Source organism: Rhyacophila brunnea, unplaced genomic scaffold (genome assembly GCF_057557595.1).
Source record: "Rhyacophila brunnea isolate RB1 unplaced genomic scaffold, BYU_Rbru_1.0 scaffold_10, whole genome shotgun sequence".
In the NCBI taxonomy this organism is placed as follows: domain Eukaryota; kingdom Metazoa; phylum Arthropoda; class Insecta; order Trichoptera; family Rhyacophilidae; genus Rhyacophila; species Rhyacophila brunnea.
The window spans coordinates 9,693,957-9,717,131 of record NW_028232752.1 but is presented as its reverse complement, the minus strand read 5'-3'; the positions used below and the strand labels follow the sequence as shown (position 1 = coordinate 9,717,131).

At 30.3% G+C, this 23,175-nt stretch overlaps 1 protein-coding gene across 2 annotated transcripts in view; it reads right to left on the bottom strand.

Annotated features, from left to right (window-relative positions):
- Window positions 1-23,175, bottom strand: part of LOC147078869 (acetylcholinesterase-like) — a 215,291-nt gene that overhangs the window by 66,707 nt on the left and 125,409 nt on the right. For both annotated transcript variants that reach the window (XM_085950597.1, XM_085950603.1), the window contains exons 3-4: window positions 14,001-14,143; window positions 9,248-9,400 (exon numbers count right to left, since the gene is read on the bottom strand). In XM_085950597.1, coding sequence (XP_085806723.1) covers window positions 9,248-9,400; window positions 14,001-14,143 — 296 coding nt within the window. The remainder of the gene's footprint in view (window positions 1-9,247; window positions 9,401-14,000; window positions 14,144-23,175) is intronic.

Sequence of the window (23,175 nt, the reverse complement as noted above, 5' to 3'; positions counted from 1 at the left end):
ACAGACTCAAACATAAATTTTGGTACTCATTAAGGTTTCACCTTTCGTTATCTTCAGACACTATTTGCACTCACCAAAATGTAAATTCACACTGATAATGAATACAAAATTAATTCTAGCTTATATAACAAATTAATACAATAAAGTAGGTAAAAACTTTATCACTTACCTATTAGGTCAAGGATCATAATAAAAAAATATAACACACAAATTATGAATGGTTGAAGTTTTAAAAAAAAAAAACCTATCATTAATAATACAATCAATAGGCGTATACAGCGTCAAATCCATAATAAAAGATCATTAAATAATAATCAATAATAAACTACATTCAAGAAGTGTGTAAAATCGTCAATACTGGTAAAACAATGGCAACCAGGGTATTTAATAGAGTTCTAGATAACTATTTTTTACTTATTTAAAACAATATATTTGAATGATACCTAAAGATAACCATTGGTTGGGCCATTTATATTCCCATTCCACTCCTTATCTTCTCACCCACCTCCTAATCCCCAGTGTTATTATTACCAGATAGTCAATAAGCAATTACGGATAATGAGAGACGGTGTTACAAAGAACATACAGTTGCATCTCGATAGCGGGCTTTTAATAGCTTTCCGTCGCTTAAGTGATTGACTCAATAGATACAAACTCATTCAGAATTTATCATCATCATTCATACACCCTCACATATAATCCATAAAACTGTGTTACAAAGTGCATGAGTGTACGAACCGGGTGAGCCAAAACAACAATACCGGGCGAGCGAAAGTTGAAACCAGACCACGGAGCCATCATACATCATCACAAAGGTCAGTGTCTGGCATGCTGTTCCATCGCCCCCACCCCTAGATCCGACCTCCTCATCTTCCCACAAAATAATTACAGTCCACTTAAAAAGCTCAACCAACTATGAAATAATACAAATAAATAATATGATTGTCTATATAATTTTTAATATAATTTAATTATCAGTTTATCTTACAATTTTAATTTCAGACCATTCACATCAATAATGCTCACTACTTAAGTGAAACACGTGTCTTCAAACATTTATATATAATATAGGTATAATATGTAAAAGCCAGTCATCATAGATCAAGATTTTGCTGTCATTTTTGATTTATAACAAAATAAAGAGCGACCCATTAAATGAAATAAATAGAAAGGATCCTGGATGTCCTCATATATTACGAATAATAAATGGACATTGCATTTATGTATCAAACTTTAATGCATATTATTATTATGCAGACGTAAATATTAAAAATTACATATTTATAAACAAATCTTTGTGTGTATCCTATAATTTTCTACATTAAAAAAATGTACCTAGTTGCAACCACACCCAGAATGTAACGCAGTTCTCATTATTATTGTTCTTCTTGGTGATGATTAAATGAGAAATATATTTTATAAGTAAATTAATTATAATATTTCACAAAAATGGAGGTACATGATTGTTTAGTTTAAAACTTATATTGGTTTATAATAGTTAATAATATTAGATATCAAAACGTTCAACGTCAAACGAAACAAATGAAATATTCAGAAATCTAAATCTTCGTGTTACTTTGTTTTTAAATCTTTCAAAACCGTTTTTGTTGGCGTGATCTATCATATTTATTTTCATATATATGCATTAACCCTTCATATATCACGACCTAAAAAAAGATAAAAAATATGGCACATTAAAAGCAATCTATCTACTCAACTGTACCATAGCTATAATGTTTCATGGTTCATAGAGGATAATATGATAATATCTATCTACAAAGAAAAATGATCCTATTTACGTTTTATAAAAATAAATACAAAATAATATATTTTCTCTTAATAATAAAACTCTGTTTGTGGCTAGATGTGGCTAGAGTTACACGACTTATGCCGTTTATAACAACATAAACGCTTCGATGTAATCAATAAACCGTTTAAAATATTGCATGACTTTCAATCGTTAAGCATTGGTTTAAATAGTAATAAAATGTGTTTATAAATAACATTTTGTAATATGACGCAGTGTTTATTTAAGTGTAAAGAAACGTTTTGACTTGCTTTTATAATAGCTAATTTAAAAAATATATTATTTTAATTTATAGTTTAGGGTATAAACTGCAAAATTGGACCTAATTATATTTTTTATTTATTTCCTCTTATTACTGCCAGCCAATTTTTACCGGGTGGACACTGTAGGCCAGTTATTTTCGGAATATAATAAATCCCTCAAAAAATATGAAATAGGAACAGAATGATGAATATTTGTAAAAACTTACCAACACAACATGTTTATCGAGTTTATCGTGAATATTTTCACACTAAAATGATAACCGCGCGGCCTAAGCGTTGGACTATAACGCCGTGGGTCCCAAGTTCGAATCCTGGGTCTGGCAAGTACACATATTGTTTTTCAATTTGTGGGTGTCAGGGTATGGACCTAATAGGTTGAGCAAGTGGCTGACATCCATTTCTCGTAAAAAACAAAATCTGTCAATACAAACCTCTACTCTGTGGAGGCCCATATGATCCTATTAGGATCGGACATGGTCGAAAGAAAGAAAAGAAAAGAAAATGATAAATATTGTTTAGAAAATATACATAAAATGTTTATTCAGAAGTTATGTCGTTTACAGGAACCCGCGAGTTAACTCGTCCATGGCACGGATCAGATTACAAATTTTTCTGGAAAACTTTTATTCAATGTGTTATATTATTATGTATCAAAGCAAAATTTACTGGTAAAATTAACTTATAATTGAAATATTATGTTGGAAAATCATTCAAATTCAGTAACTTATTCATATTAATACATTATTAATTGTAGCGCCCGATTTCAAAAACAAACAAGTCCACATTTCAACACACATCAATAACGGTACTAGTTGAAATGCCAGACCTCATTGTAGTTTTGTAGCTACCTAATAAAAACATTGTTCTGTAGACTTTTCTTCAGTGTGATATATAAAATCTAGCTCTCCCCGCTAGTAAAACTTATTTATAATAAGAATAATATACTATGATTAAAAAAATGTAACATTCATCAACGTACTGATAATGTTGAAAAATTATATTTGATAAATCAAAAATATTTTTTATAAAAAATCGATGTTTTTTGAAATAAATATAAAAATATTAACACTTCATTTTTCAAAAAATCTTTTCTAAAAATTAGAAAAAAAAATTAATAAGATACTACATAATTATGTTTTTAGATACATATTTACAGTCGCGCGGCTTAAGCGTTGGTCTATCTATAACGTCATGGGTCCCAGGTTCGAATCCTGGGTCTGGCACACATATTATTTTTCAATTTGTGCTTGAGTCCCATTTTTCCTAAAAACATTATCTGTTAATACAATCCTCCACTTCGAGGTTTCCTATATGATCTTATTTGGATTGGACGTGGTAAAAAATATAAAACTTTAAAGTCTAGATCAACAAAAATAATCTCAAATTGCAAGCTTCGTATATTTCCAATAGTATTTATCTTAATTGTCGCAAATTAAGAATAAAGCTATGTACTGTTTTTATTTCTTTCAGCTTGGCGACATCTGGTTATAAAAAGCTGTTTTACTACCCACCTAAAACCTGTTTTGAAGATATACAAATTGACTTAACCCTTTTTCATTGTACGTCAGATTAAGTATTCAGACTGTTTTTACGGATAATAAAAACTACCCCGAAAACATGGAATTCATTTCATTCCACCCATGTCATAATATTATAATAATATGTTTATACTGAAACATAATGCATTGTTTATTACTAACTAAATATTACATACTTAAATAATTTGGTGCACACTCAACAATATATTCGAATGTATTATAATTATTCAGTTAAGCTTATTATGTTAGGGTGAATACACAGCATACCAGAAGTATCTAACTGAATTTTTGGAGCTTGCAATTTATTGATAATTTACATTTTAAAGTGTTTTAATCCAGTACGTATTAATACCATCGTCACCGAAGGCACTTGGTGGAATTTGAATTTAAATTCGAGTAGATTTAAGTTTTGTACTATTCCATTTGAGTCTTATTAATTAACTGGCGTGGTGCAGTGCGTAAGGCGCTCGCCTTTCATCCCGGAGTTCTGGGTTCGATTTCCGGTGAGGTCAAAATATATTTACATAATATAATTATGTAAATTCCTGAAGCCTGGAAGTCTACCACTATTATAGGGCATCACGACCTGTTGTGGTGTTTAAAGAAACAAAAAAAGTCAAATGGAATAGTACAAAACTTAAATCCATTAGAATCGAATACTTTTTTTAAACCATCAATAAACTAAAATTAAACTATCAAAGATTTAAATATCATTAAAACTAGGTACTAAAAAACAAGATTTTAAATTAGTCAAGATATAATATAAAAATAATGGCGGTTGAAAACTATTATTTTACTATCAAACGGAACTGAATTTGATAGTTTATAAATATAAATATAAGGGAAAAATACTTGGTGGATCATAACCAAGAAAAATACTTTAAAAAATGAAAATGGAGGTAACCGACTTTGAAGTCAATAGCCTCATTTTATCTTGAATAAAAAATAATTTAATAGTTAAATATATGTAATTAATAGTTTTAAAAGTATCGATATATATAATATATGATAAATATTAACATGTTATTTATAATTATTACTAAATGTAAGTTAAATAATAATTATGCCCAAAAACTGTTATTATGGCTTAGTGAAACATTTCAGAAGAGTGCTTGTCTCAACGAAAACCAACATAAATCCCTACTGACCTACGGCTGGGATTGCTGAGTTTTATTTAAAAAGAAGCTGAAAATCTTTGAAAGGAAGATATTAAAAAGGGTCTACGGAAACGAACGCGAAGATGGCACGTGGCAAAGAAGTTATAGCCGTAAACTTCACGAGCTGTACAGTAATCTACATATATATATATACACACACGTATATATACATAAATATATATAAACATATGTGAACACATATATATTTCATATATTGTGAAAGTATGATCACTCCAGTTGGTAGTCTCCCTGTCTTAAATACGAATGACAATCAACCACAAAACAGCCTACTTTTCAATAAAAAATATAAAGGCAGCCTCCGAACAACGATAAGCGGTACATATTTTGCATATTGAGCTAAGTATAGAACAATGATACATAGATCCTTATGAACGTTTTATTGTATCGAAAAAGTTTAACCTTCACTGTTCGGTGTGACCACCGTTATTAAAAGTAAATTTTTTTCGATACAAAATATTACAGCAAACCAAAATTATTATTGAAATTTTTTCTCGTCTACATTTTCATCAAATTTTAAAGATCGCACAATTTCAACATACATGAAATACATGGGAAAACTTCAGATACGAGTATCATAGGTACTTACTTTGTTCTCGAGCATACATCACTTGGCAAAAGTGATGAGTGTTGACTTATGTATGTCTGCATATAATATGCTTGTCGCTATCACATGACGGTATCTTGTCGTCAATTTAGAAACGCAGTCTGCTAAAAAGCATTAGGCATTCGCGTTTCAAGTGTCAAAGCTTGCTAGAGCTTTTTATATCATTTGATGAGCTTTAACTGTTTTCTAGTCAACCGTATATATTTATGCTTTGAAACAAATAAAAGAATATTGTCAATTTATTTTGCTGAAGTAAAAAAAAAATAATATCAGTGTAATGATACTTATTATGAATATCTAATAGATAACAGCTTGTAAACTCTTTGTATAAACCTATTATAATATTTCAATGATTATTATTTAAAAAAAACATTAGATTAAAAAAAAACTGTAAATAATTCACACATAACTTTTTCGCTTATTGCTGTCTTCTATCGGGAAGGTTAGCAACAAAATTACAATCAGAGTAGGCTAGGCCAAAGTTCCAGTTTTGGAAACCATCAATTTGAGGTTGTCAACCAGTTCAAATACCAGGGTTCCAATATTACAAAAGAGAACAAGAAACTGGAAGAAATAAGAGCCCGAATAACCGCTGCAAATAAATCGTACTTCTCATTGCTGCCCATATTCAAATCTATAAATGTCCACAGAAAAACTTACTAAGACCCGGCTCTATAAAACCGTCATACGCACAGTCGTTGCATAAAGGTGCGAGTCATGGACGCTAAATATGAAATCAGCTGAAATGGTGGACTGCTTTGAGAGAAAGATCCTGAGGCGGATATACGGACCCATGAATGATGGTGGGGAGTGGAGAATTAGGTACAACACGGAACTATACCGCTTATACCAAGATTTAAAACTCTCCACCTTCATAAAACTCCATAGGCTAAACTGGGCAGGCCATGTCCAGTGCATGCCTGAGTCACGGATACCGAAGAAGATCCTCGAAGAAAACCCAGAGGGGAAAAGGCCAGTGGGAAGGCCACGCACACGATGGGGTGATAACATACAAAAGACGCCAACCAGCTGCTAAAAATCAGGAACTGGAAAAGACGTGCGAAGAACCGTTCCGGCTGGAGGATGGCGGTGAAAGAGGCCAGGGTTCGACTTGAGCTGTAGCGCCATCGAAGAAGAAGAAGCAACAAAATTACAGTACATCTCCCTACCAGATCACCAAAGCCTTTGAAATTATTTAGTAACTTGTAAAGATTACGTAGTCAATACAAACTCCTTCTTAGAATCTTACTATCATATTTGCAAAAAATATGGCTGAAATAAGCAGTCTTTATGGACTTGGTATTTAGCTATGAGTGCAGTTTTAACTCCACAATGGTAATGTGATTATTGCAGGTAATTTTATTGGCATGCTGATATAGCCACATCTTGAAACTCTCTAATCTTCTGGTGGTTCATTCTTTTAATATCCAGGCCTTAACTTCATATACCAGTATGGATATGATGTACGACATAATCCTTTTTACAGAAGAGATCTTTATTTTGTTGCTTCTTACTATCTCAATTCTACTCTAGATTCCAGTCTCATTTAGATGGCAACTTAGATAATCTATATGCTCTCACTTCTTTACAAGTCTGTCTTTAACATAACAGTAGATATTTCCTTTTGTACACACATAATTTTACATTAATTATATTTAAATTTATCAGATATTTTGAATATATAAAAATGTTCTAATTTTGAGTAATAGTTGAATAAAATTTTCTCTTTTGAAAACATTCGAATTCACAGCTATAAATAAGTTTACACCTAAGCTGAAGTTGATAAATTTTATATTATTAATTTTCATACGAGAATTTCCTAAAATAAACATGGCCTATTCATAAGATATTTTTAGCTGTTTAAACTTTTTGCGTACATGTGAATGAAGAGGATAAATTTAAATATTTTGCAAAAGTTTATTTTTTTAAATATCCTACCAAAAATCCTTAACACACTTTACACATCACTAGATAATTCAACATTTTTATGCATAAGCCAGTATATAAGTAAGTGTATTAAAAGCTTACTTTTTTATATTTTCGTTCATTTAATTTTTTCTACATTTATTTTTAATTTTAAATTATTATTATATGTATAAGTAATAAGCAACACATTTATAGTTGGTATCACTTAGTATGACTAGAATAAAATAATTGTTAGTACGGCGACATTCATTTTTCTATTGTATTTTATATGAACAAATACATCACTCTATATAAATGGTTTTTGTAAATCGTTAGATTTTCAAATATTTTTTTTTTGTTATTTTAGGATGCTTTAGAAGTTATACATCATTACATTATAATTATTATATGGACGTATTTAGTTAAATTTTGAATTCATATGGGAATTCTCGGTTTTTGTTATTAAACACCTCAATTATTGAACATACATAATTTTAAAATAAATGTGAGAAATATTATAAAACGACTAGAAAAAATCTTTTTTTATGACATCCAGCGGGATTTAAACTTGCGCCCCTTAAAATTTACGTTCAACTGCCCATACCACTGTAGTCATTATACCACTCAACATTATAAGGGTGATACACTCCAATATTCATGTTTGGTTTTCAAATGAAATCGGAGTAGCGGAAGCGATTCTCAGCAGTATCTTTAGTCATAATCTAGATCAACAGTGTCTATTATAATTTATTTATTTGCGACAGTAATTCTTGTAATGTATTGATTTTATTTTGTAAAAATAGCGAGGACAATCCATAACTCGTTACTACTCACCCCGAGTCCAGTTACTTGACACAATCACCTACTCACAGTCTCTCCACACTCGATACTGGAGTACAGACTCCCCAATCTCGTCCCAATCATCATCACTATCGATAGCGGCTTGGTATGAGCACCTAACTTACCGCGTTATTTTACACCAAAGATTATAACTCTGTGTACTTCTGCATCAAAATAATAAACATCTACACCCATCTACATCGCTGCTGCCTCAATAAACTCACCTGCCTACCAGTTCCCTCTCGATCTCCAAAGTGTTAAACCCAACATGAGTAAACCAAGTCGACATGATCATCCAACGCCAAACCACTAAGCTACGTGTGCCTTATCTAATTGTTAAATAGCGATTCTTACAATTCTCCTTGAAGCGATTTTTAAATTTCGTTATTGTTTTGGCAACTGACTTTTGAATTTTAAAACAGAGTTCTTTATTTTACCTCAAGTATTAATAAACACAAGCAAAACGTTTTACATCACTATATCGACGTACCCTAGAAAAACCATTATAAGTCTGAAAATAGCGTTTTAAGTTTTATTAGCTTTTTATAATATCATATGTTTATGCATGTCCTGTAAAAATTTCAGGTCTCTAGCATAAAAATTGACAAAGTTAGATTTTCGATAATGGCGCTCTATATCTACATATCGCATCGACCAAATTTGTGTTCACATAAATATCCGAGGAGTATAGTCATATCTCAATAAAAAAAGTGTACTGCGTTTTTTTTTTACGAATCAGAAGGTCGTTATACTTGCTATAACAGTCTTTAACGTAGATCCAAATATACGGCATGGTTTATATTGACGTATCACATTAGTTTCGAAAAATATATTGGTTTATCTTCGGAAAATATTAAAATTTGCCGTAGGTAAATGCATTTTTAGTTACAAAATTGTGATAGAATGTGAAAATATTGTATTATTGAATATAAAACAAACAAATAGAAAAGAATTATTTTATATATCAAGTTGAATTTAGGATATTTCTCCGTTTAATTATATTATTATATAACTCAATAATAATTAGTATACCAATATCATACTTAATTTCATAAAATATAGATTTCGATACAATGAAATAAAGTAGGTTAGAAGTTCTGTAAAATACTCACATGAGTGAAGAAATAGTAGTAGACTCGTATGCCGGATGTTGCCATAACTTCGGCGAAATGATTTGTGGGGCAAATGAAGAAATAATCTCCGACCACGTCGGCAATCATTTTCTGGTTCAAGTATCCGTCGGAAATCTCCTCCCAGTCGGTGTACTAAAACGATAAAAGAAAACAAATGTTCGTTATTTAAAAAATATTTCTATAATAACTTTACATAAGTATTGTAACTTCACTTCGACTTTATCTATATATAGCGGAGGCGAAGGGTGTTATTATGCTGTTAAGATTCGACATAAATAGTGCACACTAAACTTTGTCAGTCATACTTATTTGATTTCATTGTTTCACAATAAATTTATCTATAATATTTCTTGGTAGGATAATTTATAAACACCGGCATGATTGTGAAGTAATTTTTCACCTTTTTCAATGTCACATATACACCTTTTAAATGTTATAATTATATTTTTATTATTTATAATTATTAATGAACTATTATTAATTTTTGACGATTTATATACGCTTATCTAGTATCTTATTAGTGATATGGTAGGGATTTTTTCACAAACATTTCAAATATTCACAATTTTTTTATTGCAATCCTTGACTTACGCGTCAATGACATTGAGCTACTTTACGAGCTGCTTGTTAGCGAATTTAAAATCTGCCTGTAAAGTAGCCCTGTGTCATCATCTAACAAGTTAACAAGCAGATTTTAAGCAATCTACCGAGAAAAGTTGAAAGCCGGTCAACTTTACACGCTACACGCCGGCGTGTGGGCCTTCTGCGTCTGCGCAGTAGAGCATAGTTGCGACCTCCCGTCGCTAGTCGCTAGCTTGTTGGCTTCTCAGCGTATTGAAAGTTTTGTGTGTCATCATCACAATCGCAGTAGCTGAATTGCCCGCTTTTAAATTCACCAACAAACAGCTCATAAAGTAGTTCAATGTAATTGACGCATTAATAAGTAAAGTTTTTACCTACTTTATTGTATTAATTTTTTATATAAGCTAGAGTTAACTGCATTCATTATCAGCGTGTATTTGCCTTTTGGTGAGTGTACATAGTACCTGAAGATGCCGAAAAGCGAAACCCGGGTCGCAAAAAACGACTCAAATAGAATGGTACATAGCTTAAGTAGCTTAGAATTCATAATAATTACCTTGTGTTTTATGTAAATATTGAGGACACCTATTTTCTTTATGTTTATGTCATTTTGTAAACGCTTTTAATTTGTAATTTATTATGCTCTTATAATGTGCAAAGTAAATTTGAATTTGATTTAATAAAACATTGATTATAATAAAACATATCCATATTTTCTAAACATTTTATTCAATGATCATAATATATATAATATTGATACTGATACTTGAACTTCCATCTGTTCTCTAACATATTTGGGTCCGAAAGTATACTTAAAATATGTGTAGCCAAACTAGGAATCTTACACTGTCGTTTTATTGCGCCTTTTTAGGCACGATATAATATTCTCAAAACATTTATATGCATATATTATAACACAAGATACAAGCGCTTGGGATATTAACCCTTTAGTATATCTTTTCCACTCCTTTAAATAAGTGAGTAAAAAATGACCAATAAAAATACTACCAATTAATAAATATAACTATAAGTAAAGTTAACATTGGTTATAGTTAACGCATTTTATTTTATTTTTATTAGATAATTTGAAAATGGATTTTGTGATTAATGAGAATAAGTCAGGTAAAAGTAAAATTTGGGCATTTTGTTGTGAACAGTGATTTAAGATTGCTTTATCATGTTACGACCACGATAACTGAATGGTTTAAGCGTTGGCTTATACCATCGTGGATCTAAGGTTCAAATCCTGGATCTGGCAAAAACACGTATTGTTATTGAGTATGGACCTAATAGGTAAAGCAAGTGGCTAACATCTGTTTCTTGTAAAAACAAATATCTGTGAAACACACATAATTTTGAAAACACATCTGAGAAAATATATTATAACCAATAGAAAAAAATCATTTTGAAAAAAGTAGGATTCCCAGCAGGAATTGAACCTGCATCTCTCGGGTTTCACGCCCATGAACATACTTTACCATAGGCGCCATACTTAATTTATTGTGACAAATTTTAACTAATGTGGTTTCCAAAATGAGTTACTATTGGCGATCGGCTTTTGTATTTTAAATCAAAGTACATATTACTTTAATTACTAACCGATGTCACGGATCATTCCAAGATTTTTTGTTGTAACTTACTTGAACTTGCTAATAATTTTTAATTAACCATTCTTTTTATTCATCGAATAATTTACATGATTTAAGAATGCAACATTCTAATTATTTGTTTTCAAAATTAGGCACGTTCAATAATTAGAATGTTACATTCTTAAATCTCGTGAATTAATTATTCGTTGAATTAAAAATAAAGGTAATTAAAATTATATGTTAATACAAACATCCACTCTGTAGAGGCCCATATGATCTTATTAGGATCGGACATGGTTATCATGCCACCAAATATCATTACAATAGCGAGCTATTAACACATTCGCTGCTGACTAGATAATGATTTTTTAATTACCACCTTTAAAATGCACGTTAATTACATCGATCGGCCGCCTGGTCATTACGCGCCAGGTGCGTCTTCAGCGTCAGAATTATAATTGGTCAGTACCTATTATAAAATTTAATATAACGCACGATTTAAACGCCCTAAACATTAATCTTGAGTTTACGTACCAAACTACAAAGCAAAATATAATTGCTCATTAAATTTGTATTTGACTTTCATGAGAAAATATCGATATACATAAAAGTCGAATAGTGGCAGTTTAGTTTGTATTGAAAAAATATACAGCGCCAATTATTTTCTTGTGAACTTTGAACGTAGTACACCTTCGATATACTCTCCGTGTAACTTGCAAAACTAACTCTAGCAGGAAGTTTCCAAGTCCCTCAGAATCGTCAAACTTTGGCTTATAATTAACTCCTAATGAGGAAACCAGTAAACTTTGACCATTGTCGGAGGTTTTGCCACAAACTTATCAAGAATCAAGTTACACTTATTTACTTATAAGTACTTACTTATGTATTTACTTTAACAAATATGTTTTATGAAAAAATAAACATATTCCTAAACTATCATCATCAGTCAGAGTCGATACACTGCTGTATAAGACCTTAACTCTCCCCTCTATTCTCGGTCATTAGTTTTTTGCTGCCACGTAGGTATGTTCATCGAACTTTGTGTGTTTATCTATAAGGATGGTTTTAGGGGATAATTATGGTATTTTAGTCCCCTGTAAAATGCTTGTAATAAATACCAATTTGTTACCAAAAATTTAGGGATCCCGAGATCTCTTTTATTTTATTCACTACAAAATTTCTGGATTAATTATTAGGATACGATTATTATCAACGTATATATGTGTCGTTACATTTAAAAATCAGCCACCAAGTCCACTTTTACGTATTTTTGACTGCTGATGTGAATTGCTGAAGAACTACTGCTTTCTAATATTTCTGCATTATCAAAATGTGGAATTTATTAATTTTAAATATTATATACTCAAAATAATACAAACTTTCACCCTTGTGACTGTATATTTGAGAAAACAAAAAGCTGTTTTTTCTCCTATTCATATATGATGGACTTGGCTGATTTTGAAATCTAGCGACAAATATATTAATAATTTCAACTAAAACAGTGAAATTAAAAAAAAAAGTGTGTTTATAAATATATAATACCACTCTGCTCGAATTTTTCGTTATGTATCTATGTATTTTAAAATTACTGTTATTTTTTACTTTATGTAATACATCTACATAATATACTAAAATGCGATTAACGCAACATATCACAGAAAAGAGAATGTTGGGTATAATGAGGAAAGATCGCAAAAAAGAATGGATAATAAGTCACAAGAGTACGTAGTAATAGAGGTCAACAAGTAGATGAAATGACAATGCGGTGAATTCTTTTTTGACAAGTGGACAAACGTTGGACAAATACAGTCATACAGTAGTACCCAATAGGCATTAAATGATTACAGGGGTGTTCTTAAATCCGGCGGATCAATTAAGTCCTTAAGTTTGATAGATAAACACTGGTTGAAGCTAATAACTGTGTACTGAAATTCGAAGTAAAAGCTTTTTTATCACGATGTATGCGGTGTTAATTACTGGCCTGATTGGTTCGCTGCTGTCTAGTAGACTAATACCACCAGCACATCATGAACAATTATAGAACCAAGAATCAGACAGATGCATCGACTCTTGGCTTGGATACGAAGTATCCAGAAGACAGCAGAACATTGAGCCACATGCTTGCAGTTACTAGAAACTTAGCAAAAAGAACTACCTACTTCAAAGGAATTCAACTGCATCACAGCAGCATATTTGACTGCATCGAAGTACAGGGAATAATTGATGGCATCATTAATTAGCCTGACAGAATTACTTGGAAACTTTCAGAATTGTTAAAATGTATTTTCTCTGTCAATGTACGAGTGTGATAAATTTTTATTTAGTTGCCCAATATTGATCTAAGACTTTTTAATCTAATAAAACTACTTGTGAAGTGGGCAAGCTTGGCGTAATTCCACTGTTATGTAATATGAAATCATAATTTGAAAGTTCCCTTACACCAATTTTATTTTTTAATACAAAAAACCAAATCTCACACTACACAACAGTTGCTTCTATAGAAAGTTATTTCGTCTAGCTCATAATATCTTATAATAATATAATATCGTGTTAGTTTTTACCTGATAAACAATGGCGTCTCTTCGTATCCGTGACATGTTTTTGAAAATTGTATCGATGATATCCAAAAACTTTTCCCGCTGAAGAAAACTTGGTCCATCCTTTTCGAAGTAGTCAATGAAGTCGTACAGGATAAAATAGGTTCCTGCAAAATAAAAAGACGTGGATAAATAAGATTTTCTGTATTTTTCTCATATATAAGAAAAGCGAAGAATGTGTTTTATTTGGTTATGAAGTAGTTATTTAGAGCAAAATATCAAATATTATAAAATCAAACTTTTATCTCTTTCACAATATTACACTTATCACAAATAACATAATGTTCATTAATCGTATTAATACTTATATACAACGTTTTAAAATTTTCTGTTGAATCATATGAACTTGACTTGACTGACTTAAACGATCAAAAAAATTTGTACTTGACATGTCATATTGATTTCCATAGTAACACTCGTATATATTAAAAATTTAGTTGCTAGGACCCCAGAGGCCTAGCAACCAATAATGGTCTCGAAATAACTTTTCATACAAAACAGAATTAACTGAAAATGAATTCAATTCTGCTTACAGATGAATAAAAGTATTCAAAGAATGCATTGGTATCGTGTTATGATATATTCTAAAAGTTTCAAATATCTAGCTAGTCGGGAAGTTAGTTAAAAATCGATTGCAAGATTTGTTCCGGACAAATAAGAATACGAGCTAAGAAAAACGTTGTAAAATTATAATATAATTATATTGTTTTAGATATTCTATATTCTTATACTTGATCCACATAAATAAATATCGATCAGGGTCGGTTTCATCCATTTATATCAGTAGTTCTCAATTTTTAGTGCACGCACCTCCGTCTGATGCGATAATGAATAATAACAATCGGTAAAAAGTTTTATAAAATGGATTCTGGCTGAATTTTTATTTTGGATTTTCTGATTTTATTTTATCAAGATAAGCCAAAAAATCGGTCAGCTGGTTAAGTTTTTTAATTTGGCGTTAAAGCTGATAGTAAGAGATAAATGATTTTGTAGAGGTGAACATTTTAGTCACAAGATGGGCGAGCGGCTTAATGATCGAAGAATAACGTAATGGGTGCCAGGTTTGAATCATGGGTCTGGCAAATAAATAAATATTGTAATTTATGTTTGAAGTCAGAGTATGGACTTAATAAGTAGAACCAGTGGTTAATATCCGTTTTTCGTAAAAACATGTAATAGAAACATCCACTCTGTAGAGTCCCATATTATGATTTTCTTAGAACATACTCGTAGTAAAAAAAATATTTATCGCATTTTAACATAGCTATATCTCTCTGTATAGTAAATTATAATTATGTGTATTTAAATAACAACCTAATATTTGTATTTTAATTTTCTAATGTACGAGTATCATAAACCATTCCTGCTAATTTCAAATAATACTACGTTTTAAATTTTGAAAAACACGTAAGTCAAAATATAACATTTTTACTTTGTAATTAAACTTTGGGTTTTTAGAGCAGTTGCTACCAAAACACGTTTTGGCAGTACTCTTTATACCCTTTGTAATGAATTATGCAAAACCATATTACACTTCTTTGCTCCCAATGGAGTCATTATTGAATTAATACGTGTAACAACATTAGCCTGAAAATCTGCTTTTTTTAATAATTTGCTTGTTTCAGTAATTCAATTTTGTTTATAAATTATAATTATACAACCGACAATTTTCACATAAAAATTATGTAAGTAATTTATTTAAAAAAGGACAAATTGGGTACATAACAAATTATTCTTTCAAGACGTTCACAACATGACATTTATAATTTAAAAAAAAAACAAGTAAATCAACTAGAGAAAAAACAAGGTAGTGGAAAAAACAAAGCAAAAAATATTATTATAGAAAATAAATAAAATAAAATAAATTATTAAAAAAAAAAATACAAATTAAACAATAAAATAGAATTTTAAAAACAGAATACATAATGCATCGCTAAAAGTGTCTACATCTCTAGAGAGTGCATTGACCAGCCGCATAGCCCTCGCTACTGGTGCCTGGTGAGCCAGATAATATGAGGAAACAGTTTTCACCCAAAATAGGTCATTGCTGCGACTACGCATATAATTCACAATATAAACAAATATTTGAATCTACTATTTCGGAATATTACGAGTAGCGCAACTTGACATGGAAAGGTGCATGTTGGGCATAAAGGAGTATTCGGTGTGATAGAGGTGACTAAGCAGGTGGAATGGCAATGGGCTGGACATGTCGCTCAACGAGTGAATAATCGCTGGACAAATGCCGTGGGGCCCGCAAAACCCGCTAGATGGACAAACTCATAGAGTTTGGTGGATGTACGTGCAGCAAAGATCGAGATGAGTGGATGAAGCTAGAGGAGATCTTCATCCAGCAGTGGATCGACCACGGCTGAAGATGATGATAGTTTTGGAATAATATATTATAAGTATAGTTTCATCAAAACGGAGAGTCATAACAGCGAACGTTTATGTACTACTTTGGTCCATAAATCAGCTTAAGTTTCGCAGCCTCTCCTGTTATACAAAAATTATTCTGATGTACAAGACGCTGGTCTAACCAATACTTTTTTGTATACCATTATTAACAGTGGGGTATTTCAGTTATTCTACTGTTGCTTTGAAGTAAGAGGATAATTTTTGTAATAAATAATGTAACAGTGTTATTTTTTCATTAAAATGAATTTATATTTTTTTTAAATCTCAGTGATTCATTATCTAGGAATAGCTTTTAGCAATCGATTGGTATGCTTATCTCAAAATCGACTTTTTTCAATTTGCTGCTTTCATGTAACGTTGTGTAAAAATGGATAAAAAAAATAGTTTGTTAAATAAAGTTCAATTAAGCAACTTTAAAGCTTTGAGCTTTTTAGAAGTAGGTATTTAAAAAGTCATCCGGAAGAGCAAACAGATAAATAAAAACTTTTAGAAAACTCTCGGTTATTTTTCCAAAAGGGTATTATGAATTTCATTTGAATTGAAAAACTTTATACGCAGTAAAGTTTTGAAAAATAATACAACCAGTAAGAAAGAATAAATAAATGTTTTAACATGAAATAATACGTATTTGTATTTTATATTCAATTTAATATTCTTTTATAATGAAATTCTGATTATTAAGGTTACTCTACGTATTCATATTATAATTAGTATTCTTTCTCAATATTTCTTGCTGGAAAAACAAATTATTATTCAAAATTAAAGTTAAACATAATACAATAGGTATTTAATTCACATAGTGTAATAATGATAAAACCTTTTTAAACATTATATAATTTAGAAAAATACTTTCTGAGAGAGTATCTTATAACCAATAGAAAAAAATTTTTTTTGAAAAAAGTTAGCCACCCGGCCGGGAATCGAACCCTGCATCTCCACGGGTAAACGCCCAAATCGTCGCATTTATCTACGCTACTAATATGCTACGGTGTGACATACTAATAGCGACAAATTTCAATTATTGGTCATTTTAATACCTACCCATCAGCGCTCTTCGAAATCAAGCTACTTTGGCAATCGATTTTTGTTTATTAAATCCAAGTAGGTAACTATTTACTATTACTTTTGATTACTAACCGACGTCGTGGAATTTCTCCAATATTTTTTAGAAGTAACTACTTACACTTGCTAATAATTTATAATTAACTAATTCTTTTAATCAAACAAATAATTCACAAGATTTAAGAATCTATAATAAGAATTAAGAATAAGAATTCATAATCAGAATGATATATTCTGAAATCTTGTGAATTATTCGTTTGAATAAAAGAAATAGTTAAAACCTTTTTAGTCTGCTTAGATACAGTTTCAAGATTTACCAATGCCGTTATTGTTATCTAGACATTTAAATCTTTTAGAATATATCATAACACGTTGCCAATGCATTTTTTTAATACTTTTAGCCATTTTTAAGTAGAATTGAATTCATTTTAAGTTAATTCTGTTTTGTATGAAAAGTTATTTCGGAAGAAATCCGTAATCCAATCCGCTGTTATTGGTTGCCAAGGGGTGGTCTTAATAACTAAATTATTAGTATATACGTGCGTTACTATGGAAATCAATATGACATTTCAGTATTCTATATTAAATTTCTTTGTTGCAAAATAGCAAAAAACGATTTGTTGACTTGCCTTATTTGTCTTAAACTATATTAATACATAGAATTGTCAAGTGTATAATATGATTCAACAGAAAATTTAAAAACGTGGTATATAAAAAATTCTTTTTATCTTGTTATTATTATGCAATACAATTAATGAACATTATGTTAAATGTGATAAGTGTAATAATGTGACAGAGATAAAAGTTTGATTTTATCTGAAAGCATCTTTTTATTTAAGTACGATTACTTGAGAATCAACGTCTTCGATAAGAGGGATCTCAAATTCATCAACAAATTGATGCATGAAAAAACAGAACTGATGAGTATATTATTCAGTTTCAAAATGCTATTCAACAAGACAAAATTCCGAAATCAATAGAATACTGGCAGACTTTTCCGCCTATGATGAAATAAAATTTTGGATCGTTTCCATAAGTAGCGGCGAAACTTCAACAATTACTATTGTTGCACATGACTCAAAACTGAAAACAAACAGCTCTCGACCTATTAAGACAAAATCGGATACCGAAGGAGGGCAATACCCACAATAAGTTATAAGCAGGATGTCAATAATTGAAAATCAACGTCTCTCCATCAGTGTGATACAAGTGTTGATATTTTCTCTCGAAACGTTATCAAGACGTGCGCATCTATTCTATACACAAGGATACTATCAGCGGATATCGAAGATAGTTTATCATAATATGTATGTATTAAGGTGGTTAATTTGTACAAAAAATTAGTCGTATAAACTGTTAAAACTGTCTATCTCGCTCTTGTCCGTATTGTTTTAGCTCTCATGTTTTTCGAATTTATATATCAGTAAATTCATTTATTTCTATTAAGTCTCAGTGTCTTTCTCTCCCATGGCACTTTAAATCAAATTAAGTATTTCAGTAAACTCAGTCAAAGCTCACTTGATAGCCTGGCGATTTCAGTCTTAGGCATCTGCTACTGAGACATTTCCAGGCATAACCAACTGATGAACCTTCACATCCATATGTAGAACTCTGTGATATGCTTGATTAAGACGAATTATGGTGCGAGGTGGTATGGTTTAGAGGGATCCACGTTTGTGTTGATATCTCGCTCTAAAAGTTAACACAGCCAAGAGAGGTGCTGTTTAAATACAGCATTTTTTGATTGCTCAGACGGTTAACTAATTGTAACAATTAACCACCTCAATACATAATATAATATATGATAAACCTTTTCTCTGATATCCAATTCAATACCGATATTTTTGTAACTAATATTTTTCTTTTAATATTGTAACAATAATAATTGTCAGTAAGAAGTGAGGCCAGGAAAAACAAAAAAAAATATAATCTACACTCTACAGTAATATAATATTATAATGTTACTTAAGCATTGAAAATTAAATCTTTTTATAAAAAGAGCTTTATTTTTTTATAACAAACTGTAGGCAAACTTCGTTTTGAATTTAACATAATTATTATAAATCGTTTAACATATAAATTACAAACTCTTGCTTAAAATTCCGTGCTTGAAATCACACAGAACCGCAAAAACAATAAATAAAAGCTCCACCGAAGATGATCCCTGGGGACGGGAGACAGAGGGAAGCCCCACCTTACGTAGGCGAGTCTACCTGCTACGGCCGAGCCTGTGCGAACGCGGCCGACCTCTCACGAAGCATTCTACGCCGTAGACGATACGCTACGCAACGTAGACAGGTACATACACTTTGTAGCGTAAAGTACGTACCTCGCCACGTTGGCTAGATACTATGATACTACCCACGCCATGCAAGGGCGACCATCCGTTGAAACGAGGTTAGTGTGCTTAGTATTACTAATAATATTGCCAACACTACACCGTAAGTTTTTATTCAAAGGGTATTATAGTAACCAAACAATTAATATCATATAAATGACAATCTACAAAAATATGTCATCATCATTAGCCGGGGTCAATTCACTGCTGGATGAAGGCCTCCTCTAACTCCCTTCACTCTTATCGGTCGCTAGTTCTTTGCTGGCACGTATATTCACCAAACAATAATATATATCATTACAAGATTTAAAACTTTAATATATCTATGTTAATTTTGAACGATGTTGAGTCATGGATCATGAGAGTAAGAGAGTGAGAGTCAATCAATACCTTCAAAATGTGGTGTTGGCGGGGAATGATTCGTATTTGAGGCTATTAGTTTCAAAGTTGGTCTCTTCCGCTTTTACTTTTTTAAATATTTTTCTTTATTCTAATTATTTAAGTATTTTCCCAATGAGTATAATATATTCATAAATTTTCAAATAAAGCTTGGCTTGTTAATTAAATAGAATTAAGTAAGTAGTTACTTTTTAGGTCATTCATTTTTATCTGTCGCCATTTTTTATATTTTACGACAAATAAGTAATTTATTAGTATTAATTAATATTATCTGTGACTGAACTATGGATTGTACGTACGTAAATATACGTAGATACAATTTTACATTCATCAAAATACAGAGACAGCATAATATCTGATTTAGCAAACTGACTTATTACATCGTATATACTATAGATTTCGACTTTATTAAAATGAAAACAAGTTATATTTAAAGTCAGTTGCTCAATATAAATATAGCGCCTAATGAATATAAACAACTTTGTCTCAAATTTAACTAAGGGAGCTGGATTTAATATTCTATGTACTTATACATATGTAGGCATATGTACACAGATGTTATATTTATATGTACTGTATACTTACGATTGGATAGTACTTCTAAAATATCAAAAAAAGTTAAAATAGAGTCTACTGGCTTTGAAGCAAACAGCCTTAACAAAGCCAACGTTTTTAAAATGATACCACGCTAATGTTCGTTGTTTTCTAACACCTATACGATTCTGATACTGGTTAAAAATATTTCAATCACATATAAAACTATTCGCTATATCGCTCGGTCCATTTTATAATTTTATAAAAAAATACTATTACAGTCAAAAGCTGAGCTATGGATCAAAATAAGTATTTTATCACAATTATCACTTACAAAGAAAAAAATTGCAGCGATAAAAAGTAATGTTATAAATAAGTAGTCGGTTTTTTAATTTTTTTATAATACTATGCACTGCTGTGGTTTTAAACTTCATTTTTAGCGATTGTTAAAGGCCCACATGCTCAGCGTACGTCAAAATAAAGCTTTTATGGTATTTTCAGAGCATAACCCTGGACATTCCTTAATCGTTGTAGATAATCTATATATATCATTTTGAAACCTTATTATCCTTTATATTTATTTTAAACATTTGATGACTGCATAAAGTATTTTTATTACATAAAATAATATTCTTTTAAGCCTCTTGCTCTAATGTTTTAGAATAGAGTCATATTTTCGTACGTCCATGTGCAGTAGTGTTAAGATTTTTAAGTTTTATTAATTTTTAAACGCATTTACAAAACCGTTAATGCTAATTTACGATAAAAAATTATATTGTATAATCTTTTTGATCCCAAATTTGACAAGAATTAGGCATTTTATTATTCAAAAATGGGCACGATTAACACATTTGAGGATAATTCTAAAGATACTGATATAAACAATCTATTTGACCATTAAAATGTGATAAACATCCTACGAATAATGTTTGCTTTATAATAATTATTGACCTAAGAATAAGGTAGTATTTTTTTGAAATACGCCATATCTATTTTCATTTCCCAGTGGCTACGCTACAACATACGGCCTTAACCATAAATCGACAAATTATAAATGAAGTAGGGAGTAAGATCATGTTAACGCGCGCGTTTGAACGTGTACCTAACTGAAAAAAAAAATTTTAAGACCGGCATGTGGGCCCTTAAGGTTGACAGTTTACTTCATAAAAACATTTTTTTTATAGTTTTTTAATTCTGACTAACTATATATTGGCAAAAAATAAAACTTATTTTCATCTTATTATCAAACTTATTATCATCGAACAGTCAGTGCTTCTAAACGTAGTTCATCTGTAAGTAATGTAAAATGAAATGAATTTATTTCAGTATAATATAATAAGATTGCAGCTCGCAATATATATGTGTATTATAGTATAGTTTGTAACTAATAGTAAAACAATAAAGTTTGGTGATTTGATATAATGTGCGTATATCCAAAAATTAAAAAAATATAGTAATAACTTAAAAATTAGATTTTCTTACAAACGAAAAACTTGACAAGACTGAATAAACTAAAATTGCAATATATATTTCAAATACCTACCATAAATCGTATTAATGTAGACTCAATATTATTATTATCAGTATCATATAATTTGAAGTGTCTTTTTTCAATAAGTCCACATTTGAATATTTGTCGAAAATTGCTAATAATTTCAATAAAATATTAAAACTATTTATATTTGTTTAATTTGACTTTATAGATTTTTATAAATTTTACCAGATTTTGATTGTATGCTTTTCGAGGTTTTACAAGATAAAAGATGAATATTATAATTGTATGATTTTATATTATATAATATATAGAATTTGTACGTATTTTTATAAGACTTCAAGCTAATTATTTGTTTGTAAATATACACATAATGCAATAAAAGCTCTAACTGTTTAATTCGTGGGGTTGTTTCCAAAAGTTGGTAAGTCGATAATTTAGGTATTTGAGTTAACAACGGATTATGTGTAGATATAGGTATATATAAATATGTATGCTAGAAAAAAATCAAGGTCATTCGATATATAAAACATGCACATAAATCACAAAGAAATCAGTATTATGTTTGATTTTAGAGGGCATATCAAACTTCAAATTGCAATTGCTCCATAACATGATTTTGAGACTTACCAACATTTGACAGTATCCCCACATACTAAATTCTTAACATTGTTATCGCAAATACTAATTTATTGCCTTGAAATATAAAAAAATAATAAATACACACATATAAACACATTTATATATCTGCAATATACATTGTTTTCATTTACATGCCGTAATATAATATCGATCTAATATTAATTTATTTTTATAATTTATTTCACGTTATAATTAAAAATCTGATTTGGCAACACTGGTTTTCAGTAAATATAAACAGCCCCGAGTTATTTACA